The sequence below is a fragment of the Chionomys nivalis genome, chromosome 1 (assembly GCF_950005125.1).
Source record: "Chionomys nivalis chromosome 1, mChiNiv1.1, whole genome shotgun sequence".
In the NCBI taxonomy this organism is placed as follows: Eukaryota; Metazoa; Chordata; class Mammalia; order Rodentia; family Cricetidae; genus Chionomys; species Chionomys nivalis.
This window is the reverse complement of record NC_080086.1, coordinates 463,758-474,591: the sequence shown is the minus strand read 5'-3', so window position 1 is coordinate 474,591 and position 10,834 is coordinate 463,758. Positions and strand designations below refer to the sequence as shown.

General features: G+C 35.1%; 1 protein-coding gene across 1 annotated transcript; it reads left to right on the top strand.

The window, feature by feature from the left end:
* The first annotated feature begins 9,576 nt into the window (after nucleotides 1-9,576).
* On the top strand, nucleotides 9,577-10,515 carry LOC130873928 (olfactory receptor 4C15-like). The gene has a single exon (XM_057768977.1). It carries the CDS (start codon nucleotides 9,580-9,582, stop codon nucleotides 10,513-10,515), a length of 936 nt encoding a protein of 311 aa, XP_057624960.1. The 5' UTR covers nucleotides 9,577-9,579.
* The last annotated feature ends 319 nt before the right edge of the window (nucleotides 10,516-10,834 follow it).

Genomic DNA, 10,834 nt, shown 5'->3' with positions numbered 1-10,834 from the left:
AACTAAGTAGAATGTAATATTGAGATAGAATAAATGAAATGTATTTTCTTCTATGGTCTTTTCTGAAATTTCCACTGAATTATGCTTCAGGCTCATACCTATAGTGGGAGAAACTGTTTGTTCATTCCTGGCCTCTCAGACCCAAAATAATCACACAGAAACTTTGTCCAGCACTTACATCTTGAATTAACCATTTCTGTTAATCTGTGCTTCACCACAAGGTCATGGCCTACTGGTAAAGTTTTGGTCGGCTACAGCAGAGATGCCTGTCTCCTGTGCAAGCTACATGACTTCTTATTGATACTGCCTACTTTCTCTATATGTCTTCTCCAGCCTGACTGTATTCTGTTAAGTCATTGGCCAAAAGCAGCTTCTTTATTAGCTAATGGTATACAGAGTGGAATCCCACACCACCTCCCTTTTTGTGTCTAAATAAAAAAGAAGGTTTTAACTTTAACATAGTAAAATTACATATAATAAAACAGGTATGAAGCAAGATTTATAGTTGCAATATTTATATATTCCTATTTCATCTTATATCTTAATAACGGAAAACTATAGCTATCTATTCTTAAACTCCATCAAAGACTCCAGAAGGAAATATTATTACCTAAGTAAACAGGAAGTGCATTGCAAGCAACTTCTAAAACTCTAGAATTGATAGAGATGTCTCATTGCCTGGACAGTCACCCAAAGTTCTTCTGAAACATGGGGGCACCTATCTTTAGCTTATAGGCCCATAATATTTGGCAGACTATATCCACATAAAAACTGAGAGAGCTTGAAAAGGAATTCTGGAGAAAAAAAAAAACAGAGTTTAGTACACCTTCTTGGTAGACACATTTTTTTTTTGATTGTCTCTGATTGCTGGGAGCCAGCAGGGGCACCACGCCTCCTTTAAGAGAGGGCTTCCTGACTCAGCATTGGCCACAAAGGCTTCATGGCTTCTTTGGGTATGACTTCCTGATTTGTGCTAGTTGCCAGAATAACTCTGGCTCTTTCAGAAGGACGATCACTTAAATGGGGTCTGTTAGCAGTGTGTTGTCAATTCCTTAATGGTGACAGACCCATTGCCTCCCTGGAGCTAAGGTGGTATGCATGGCTCTCAGAGGTACTGAACATGCTTCTGCCATGTTGGACTGGGCAGAGCCAACAGGCAGGGCTACTTACTTCATCCTAGCCATGACCACTCAGCATTAAAAAAAAAGATGCTCCTGTTCAGAAAATAATTGCAGATACACACACAATAAAGACAGATTCAGATTAAAAAGACTTCTGAATGATTCATAGTGTTGGATAAATGTATATAGGCTTGGATAGAGAGAAAATGAGTATAGAGAGTTATAAGAGTATAGACAGTCATAGGTTAAAAGAGCAAAGATAATAAAATAAATATCAAACATGCAGGAAAAGTAATAGAGTAATAAAATAAGCCACATAAAGATGGAATATATGCAGTGAGTCTGGATTATGTATATTATTGTTTTCTTTGAATTTTTTTACTTGGATGAGCAAAGTAAAGAGAGACATTTCATTGTACAGACTACTAAGCTAAACCATTAATATATAATATACAATATATTAAAGGTATCTTTACTTTAAAATTTGGGTCTAAGGAGATGTTGCTTTGGAAAAGAGCATCTGCTTTTGTTTCCACAAAGGATAGAAAGATGTGGATTCCTTACTGCCTAATATGGCTTGATCAAACAAGACCCCATGAAACAATGGCATAGATGGTCCAACACCCATGGCAGCTTCAGGACTGCTCACTGAGATGATTTAGCACACAGGATACCCCATAAAACATGAATAACAGCACCTCCAATCAAAATGAAGAGGTTTAGAGAACTACACCTAGATTCCCAAAATGATTGTTTAGAAATTTTTGTTTACATTTAAAGGGTTTATGCTATAGAGATGAATACTTTGCATTGGTATGAATCTTGGTTTATTGATACAAATTTAAAGTCAATTTTAATATATGAATATTTCTTTTTTGATTGAGGTATTGTGTTTGTGAAGCTCATTTAAAAATATAATGTATATTAAGAAATACAAGTAAATAGATAGTCATCTATAATAGTCAAGTTTGTAGTCATGTTAGTTAGATTTTCTTGATGTACAGAGCTCATTTAAAAATATAATGTATATTAAGAAATACAAGTAAATAGATAGTCATCTATAATAGTCAAGTTTGTAGTCATGTTAGTTAGATTTTCTTGATGTACAGAGATATATTTCAGATGGGTATGTATTCCTCAACCCTTCCAAAGACTAACAGCATCTGGCATTCAAAATGTTTTAAGAACTTAGGACTTTTTATAACAATGACATTCATCTGCTCCTGTCATCACCAATCTAGTTCAAGAGGATGATGGTCATTGAAAAGGCTCCTTATGTAGCTTGTTAGCCATGTGGGCAAGAAACTGCTATGGAACCTGGATTGCTTGGTGGTATGTTGTATGAACTGGGCATTCAGAACCCATAGACAAATGACTGCTGAACTTGCCTAAAGGTAAAACAGTCTTTCATTAAAATTTATGCTAGACATTCTGCAGGACACAGAAGAAAGTGACTGACATGTTGCCAATATAGGAAGAACTGTCTTTGAAACTTCCTTCTTCATGAAAAGTTTGTCTGATACTATGGGCCTGAAGGCTGAAGATGAATGCCCCAATAGTACAGAAGAACTTTGGGTGACTCTCCAGGCAGCAAGATGACTTGGTCAATTATAGAGTTTTAGAAGTTGCTTACAGTGTGCTTCCTGTTTACTTAGGTATTATTATATCCTTCTGGAGTCTTTTAAGGTGTTGAAGAAATATAGTTATAATTATAAAATATAGATTAGAAATAAAACTTTAGATTCACAAAAATAGGATAGATGATAAAGTGTCTTCCTTAATTTGCCAAATGTATGTGGACTAAATATTGTAACTATAATTCTTTCTTGATAACTTGATAACAGTTTTATTGTATGTAATCTTAAAGTTAAAACTTCCCTTTGTATTTAGACAGAAAAAGGGAGGTGATAGGGAATTCCCCTCTATATCCTGTGAATATGTTTTATTTTCATTGGTTAATAAAGAAATTGCTTTGGGCTTATGGCAGCCCAGAATAGAGCAATGTGGGAATTCCAAGCAGAGATAAAGGAGAGAAGAAGGCAGAGTCAGAGAGACACCATGTAGACACTGAAGGAGAAAGGTGTGCTCCTACCAAAACCTTAACATTAAACCATGAGAAAATATAAAATAATAGAAATGGGTCAATTTAAGATGTAAGAACTAGTTAATAAAAAGTCCAAGCTAATAGGCAAATTAGTGTTTTAATTAATATAGTTTCTGTGTAATTATTTTGGGTCTGGGAGCCTGGAAAAGATAAAACAGTCTCCTACATCCTCCTCCACTTTGGTTCTTAACATTCTTTATGCCTCTTCTTCCACAGTGTTCTCTCAGTTATGAGGGAAAAAATTTGATGGGGATGACAAGTTTGGGCATGAGTGCTCCCAGATATATCACAGTCTGTATAATGTCTTACTGAGGGTCTCTATACTTGTTCCCATATGCTACAGGAGGAAGTACCTCTGACTATGGATGAACAAGGCACTGATCTATAAATATAGTAGAATAACATTTTGAGTCAATTATTTTATCATTGCTCTTCTTTTTTAGACTAGTACTATTTGGGTTGACCCTAGATACATGGACTATCTAGTATCATGTTTTTTGTCACAAACAATGTTGGGTATTGGTTCCACTTGATTGAGTAGATCATAAGTCAAATCAGTTACTGTATGGTTATTCCCACAAGCAGTGTGGCAATATTGTCTTAGCATATTTTGCAGGTAGGACATCATTATAGATCAAAAGGTTTGCGGCTGTTTTGGTGTTTGTCTTTCTTTTGATAGCAAGCAGAGTACCTTCCTGTACCAAAGACTGTACTTTATAAAGTCTAGAATGTAGGAGTAAAGGCTTTTTATAAGTACCAGATAGACAAATCTATGTTCAATCACGGTATATGAGGTCCTTCTGTCTTTGTCTTACTTTCATTGGGTAATAAAGAAACTGCTTTGGGCCCTTGATAGGGAAGAACTTAGGTAGGTGGAGAAATTAAATGGAATGCTGGGAAGAAGGCAGAGTCAGAGAGATGGCATGGATCCGCTGGAGATAGTTGATGGGAATTTTCCCCAGTAAATTTTCTCTGGTTAACCACTGCCACGTGGCAATACACAGATTAATAGAAATGGATTAAATTAATATGAGTTAGCCAATAAGAAGTTAGAGCTCATGGGCCAAGCAGCAATTTAATTAATATAATTTCTGTGTGGTTATTTCAGTCCTGAGCAGCCAGGACAAACAAGCGGCCTTCCTGTTACAAATGAGTTTTGGAAATGTCCTCAGTAATGGGTCATTCTGTCAATTTGCAGACAGAAACCTATTATCTTGGCAATTCCCTCAGTTGTTTGAGTATTCTTCATAAACCCCTTTGAACAACAACTCAGTTGGATGTAATCTAATCCCAGTTCTGGAAGCTTCATTTGATGGCAAGAGAACTGTAGAGTTGGGACTTTGTCTCCCTTTATTTGGCAATTGTATTTAGATTGTCTTCATATATGGATATATTTTAGAAAGCCTCTACTATATTAGGTTTCCAGACCAACCCTCATATAGTCCTTAAGTTTAGTTCTCTATCCCCATATCCTCTCTCCTTCCCACTTGATCCTCTCATTCCAGTTATTTCCATCCATCCATAAATATCTACTCGAATTACCTTTGCTAATGAGATCTATATCTGTTCAATATATTCTGTCACTATATATACCTACCCTCTGTGGTTCTATAGAATATAGTTTGGATATCATTCACTTAATAGCTATTATCTACATATAGGTAAATATATACCATATTTGTTTTCTGGATCTGGGACATCTAACTCAAGATAACTTTTGTTTAGTGCCATCCATTTTGACGAAAATTTTATGATATAACTTTTTAATGGACAAATAATATTTCATTGTTAAATGTACCATATTTTCATTTTGCTTTTTATGAACTGTTATATTTAAATAAGAAAACAAACTTTTTTCATTTTACATAACAATCCCAGTTTTCACTCCCTCCCCTCTTCTGATTTCCTTCACTTTTCCCCCAACCCAACCCCATACAGTTCTCAGACTAGGTAAGGCACATTGCTATGGAGAATGTCCAAGGTCCTCCATACTATACCTAGGTTGAGCAAGGTATCCATCCAAAAAGAATGGGTTTCAAAAAGTCAGTGTAAGCAGGAGAGATAAATCTTGGTGTCACTGCCATAAATTCTGCAGTCTGCCCAGTCATACAAATGTCACTCTCATTCAGAGGGTCTAGTTTGATCCTATGCTGGTTGCTTCCCTGTCTGACAGAAGTTGCTGAGCTCCCATTAGCTCAGGTAGACTGTTTCAGTTGGTGTCCCATCATGGTCTTGATCTCTTTGCTCATATTCTCACTACTCCCACTCTTCAACTGGGTTTTCAGATCTCAGCCCAGTACTCTGCTGTGGGATCTGCCTCTGTTTCCATCAGTTACTTGATGAAGGTTCTATGATGACTTTTAAGATATTCATCAATCTGACAACAGGTTAAGGCCAGTTTGGGCACTCTCTCCTCTATTGCTTAGAGATTTAGCTGGGTTCATCCTTGTGGGTTCCTGGGAATTTCTCTAGTGTCAGATTTATTGCTAGCTGCTCTCATGTCTGTCCTTTGGTGTGAGAGGTTCTTCTGTACATGTGTTGCTTTTACTGGTTATTGAATAAAGAAGCTGCTTTGGCCTGTGATAGGGCAGAGTAGAGCTAGGTAGGAAAACTAAACTGAATGCTGGGACAAAGAAGGCAGAGTCAGTCAGATGCCATGTAGCTGCTGATGCAGGAGACAGACTCCGAAACTTTGCCAATAGAGCACGACCTTGTGGTTATTCACAGCTTAATGGAGATAGGTTAGTTTAGGATATAAGTACTACCTAGAAATATCTTAAGCTACTAGCCAAACATTATTGCAAAAATATAGTTTCTGTGTGATTATTTTGGGTCTGAGCAACTGCCAATGAATGAGTAGCCTCCGTCAACATTGTTGTGTTTCACTAACATGACAGTGGCCAGCTTTATGCCCTTACATTTATAAAAATTTAATTGCCAAAATTTTGCATTTAGTTTTAAATTCATAGAATCTCCAAATAAGTTTTTGAGAAAAAAACATAACATTCTGAGTAACTAATAAATATTTCTGTGTGTAAATAGACATATTATTCTTTGATGAATATGCAAATGTACCAGAAATAATCATGCTTCTTTTGTAGATGAGTGCAATCTTTTCTCAACACTCAAATAATATTTGGAAGCATCTTCAAACTAAATAATGGAGAAGTTCAAAGGAGAAAAAACTCTAATTCTTCGAGGACATAGAAATTCATAAACAAGTGAGAAAATAACAGCTCTCAAAATTATGTCTTAGAGGTCATAATAATGGAAAGTTTCCAAGCTCTGTGATGGGTGGGGCTACGTGTTCTTGAATCACATGGAAAACTCTTTAAATTCTGTTTGCAAATAAAGAAAGAAAATTCGGCTTCTTTTGTTTCTCCTTGATAACCTGTTGCAGAGAGCATGTGAGGGGCAGTGGTTTGCAGAAGATGCCCCTGTACTTTGTCCTAGATGAGAAAACAGATAAGAAATAGGTTTAGAGTTTGACCAGGTACTGAGTAAACCCACTCCTTATAAAACAGGACAGTGAAATCACTAGAACTGTTAATGGATTGATTAACATGAGTGAGATTTATAATAATTTTATTTTATTATCAGAGGTTCTAGTGTGTAAACTGTGTTTGCTATGATCAATGATGGAAGAAGCAGGTAAAACAACATCTATGAAACCTGTAGGACAGGACTTAATGTATAATAAATATCCAATAAATACTGAAGCCTTTAAAAACTAATAAGAATCTTGAAGTAGGAGGCAAAACAGCCACTATTATAGGTTTAATGAAATTAATATTATATTGAGATTTTATCTGTGAATTAAATTCAACTCAGAAATGCAGCAAGCATATAATTTACTTTTTTACTGCAACGGAATTATTTTCTAACACATTTTAATCCTCTGACACTTCCGTAATTTTAAGATTAAATAGTGAATTTTTCAGAGAATATATCCAGAATCCTGATGCAGAATCATAGAATGCTATCCTCTTTCTACTTACTAATATACAACATGGAATTTACCATGTCCATAATCACACACAGGACAACTTCATAAGAAGAGACATTAAGGTAAGAAAAATGTTACAAGCCAGATAGTGGAGTATTCTGAGTTAAATGTGTTCATTTGATGTTTGTAAATAATGTTAGGCTCCTGCCTTAGAATGTTCAGGAAAATTGAGCATCTGGAACCATGTGCTATGTTGGTGCTGGCCATGGATTAGTGTCTCCTTTAAATCAGATGAATTAGAAAGAAACCAGGAGAGGGTTCACGTACCCTCTAGAATGAACATCAGTGGAAACGCAGAAATGGTGTCAGAGTCCTTCTCATTCAAGAAATATCAATACTATGACAATTGAAGCATTTGGGGCAATCATCAGAGTATCAGGAAAAGCCGAGAGAAGGTACTGAAATCTGAAGGGGTCAGAGTTCCCAGATTGTCATGTAAAAGAACATTCTTACCTAAGTGGATAAGGAATAAATGCTTGATTCGTATAAATGTCTTCTATGCAAATTTTAGGTACTCTCCATTTTACTAATATACGTAATGCACGATCTTGCATTATGTTGTTTCTCTAATTGATTTCACCTTTATAGTAAGTGTATAGAGCTGAGATATTTAATAAAAAGTTTCCAAACATGTTTATATTTTCAAAATCATTATTCATATTCTTTATAAAATAGTTTAATGAAAAAACCGTTTTTGTTGCAATTTGAGTTATAATTGAAGATTGCATATTTTTTAAAGGGCAGGTTTTTATGCTAATGAAATTTTTATTTTCTATGTAGATGCTGGTTAAAATCATGCTGATATCAATATTGTCTATAATCATTGATGAATGTTTTGTAAAATGTGATTACATAACTGTCTGGTAGACTTTCACAAGTCTCTGAGCTTGATCTGTGTTCCTGTCCCTATTTTATGTCAGAAGATATAGAGATAGCTTAGTTTGTTTGGGGAAAATGTCTGCTACATGAACAAGCTGTCATTATTAGGTATCTGATAGTAGCAACTAAATATTTTAGTGCTAACTTTTACTTTGCATAGTCTTAATTCACTATACTTGCTAAGGAAATAGGCAATAAGAATAATTCAATTAATACAAGTTTTGTCTTTTTTTCACTGTCCCAGTCAATTTGATTTTCTTGATACAATGAAGCTATCTGGAGCAGGAGTTCTGAGGGCAATGTTGTACATTTATCAGTGATTGAAGGAGAGATGTTTAATGTTTGTGATTGTGCTGTGACCGCTCAAAATAATTTAAAATATTTAGATCTATGGGAACGTTAGTAAAATGTTCATCATTAGTGCTGATAGTACAGTTTGAAGTAGGAGTAGAATACCATTCTTCTGACTCTGTGGTATGCTCTTACCCCTCAATACTTTCTCCTTTTATACTGACAGCATTCATATTATGTTTTCATGCTTTCTTAAGAATGAATTGAGAGACATTTTTATCAAGTTCAAACACAGAAATGTCACTCCAAGTTTTGAGAATTTTTAGAACCTTAAGTAATGTGCTCCAAGCCACAAAACAAATAGCAAATTCTGTATTGGGTATGTTTGGGAGAGTCAGTAGCTGGTTTTCTGACTCATTTTCGCCATTTGCTTTCTGTTTTCTCCTTAGGCTGGAGTAGCCAGACCCTGATTCATGTACTGGCATACTTTCCTTGAAGATACATAGGAAATGGCTGAAGTCATGATCATTTGAAGTTTGTTTTATCCTACTGTTACTTGGTGATAGTTTGTAAATAGTTTTAGAATTCATAGTTAAATACCCAAGAGAAATTAATCAGAGAATTGAAGACAGAAACTATTGTACATTTTGCATGTTTCTTAGTTTTACTTATAGTTGAAATGATTTCTATTAACTGAAAGTGTAATTTATAAACATAGATTATTTTTAACTTCTACAGTAAACAATATTATTTTTGTTTACATTTTTTAACAAAAGTTATAAACATGTCCATATTGTCATAAATATATGATTCTCTATTGCTACATGTAATTAATGAGTGCAAGAGCACAATCATTTTTATTTGTGTGGACAAGTGGAAATGAATGGATAATCTTCTGCACATGTTTCTGTTTTCAATTCTATGTGTGCAGACTTCTAGGTTTTAAATATTCTATAATGTATTTATACCTAGATCTGACTGATCTTCTACTACTACTATGTAAATTTTTTTGTATTTTTGGTTTTTTTGGTTTCTCAGTGAAATCAAACACTCAATGTAATTTTGTATCTAGCTGTACTAAGTCTTTGTTGATCTCAAAGTCATAAATCGGATTGACAAAAATATTTATCATTACCAAATTACATGCTCTCAATTGGACATTCATCTTCTTGGAAACAATGAAAAACCAGAGTTTTGTAACTGAATTTGTCTTCCTGGGACTATCACAGAACCCAAATGTTCAAAAATTGATATTAATTATATGTTTATTTGTCTACATTGCAACTATCGTTGGCAACATGACGATTGTGGTGACCATTGTTTGCAGCCCTACACTGCTGGGCTCCCCCATGTATTTCTTTCTGGCTTTCCTGTCCTTACTGGATGCAAGCTTCTCCTCTGCCATGACACCCAAGATGATTGTAGATTGTGTGTATGAGAGAAAAACCATCTCCTTTGAAGGATGCATGATACAACTTTTTTTTGAACACTTCTTTGGTGGGGCTGAGGTGATTGTTCTGACAGCCATGGCCTATGACCGCTATGTGGCCATCTGTAAGCCCTTACACTACTCTTCTATTATGACTCGGAGATTCTGTGGCATTCTGGTGGCAGTGGCCTGGGCAGGAGGCTTCTTACATTCCATTATACAAATTATCTTCACTTTGCAGCTGCCATTCTGTGGACCCAATGTCATTGATCATTTCATATGTGATTTATACCCATTGCTGGAGCTTGCCTGCATTGACACCCACATCTATGGCCTTTTGGTGGCTGCCAACAGTGGGTTTATCTGCATCATAATCTTTTCCTTGTTGCTTTTTTCCTATGGTTTTATCTTGCTTTCACTAAAATCCCACAGTTCTGAAGGACAATGGAAAGCTCTGTCTACTTGTGGGTCGCACATTGCTGTAGTGGTCTTGTTCTTTGTCCCATGCATATTTACATATGCAAGGCCTCCTACTTCTTTCTCCTTTGACAAAGTGGTAGCAATATTTTATACCATGCTATCCCCATTACTTAATCCAATGATTTATACTTTTAGAAATAAGGACATGAAGAATGCCATAAGGAAAGTATGGAAGAAATTGATAGTGCATTCAGATGAAAAATAAAATGTTTTATTTTAACAAAATTAGTATTAATAATAAAGAAGTCAAAATTATTGCACACAAACCACAGTATGTTTATTACTTATAGAGAATTAATGCAATTCTCCTGAACTGCCTTTATTTTGGGTGTTAGAGAATGCTGTTTTCCCTTTTATATCAAGCACGCCCACTGAGTTGGAAACTCAATGTTCATGCGTATAAATTAAAGAGAATTGAATTTTATATTTAAAATCTACAAATAAAAATGAAAACAATCAAATCAGTAGCTACAGTAGTGGCTATTAACTCCATACTTTAAAAAAGTCTGCAGGAAATTCAAAAT

Bases quoted from the DNA above. Each gene is read 5' to 3' on its own strand.
- LOC130873928 (XM_057768977.1), top strand. From the start codon at position 9,580: ATGAAAAACCAGAGTTTTGTAACTGAATTTGTCTTCCTGGGACTATCA.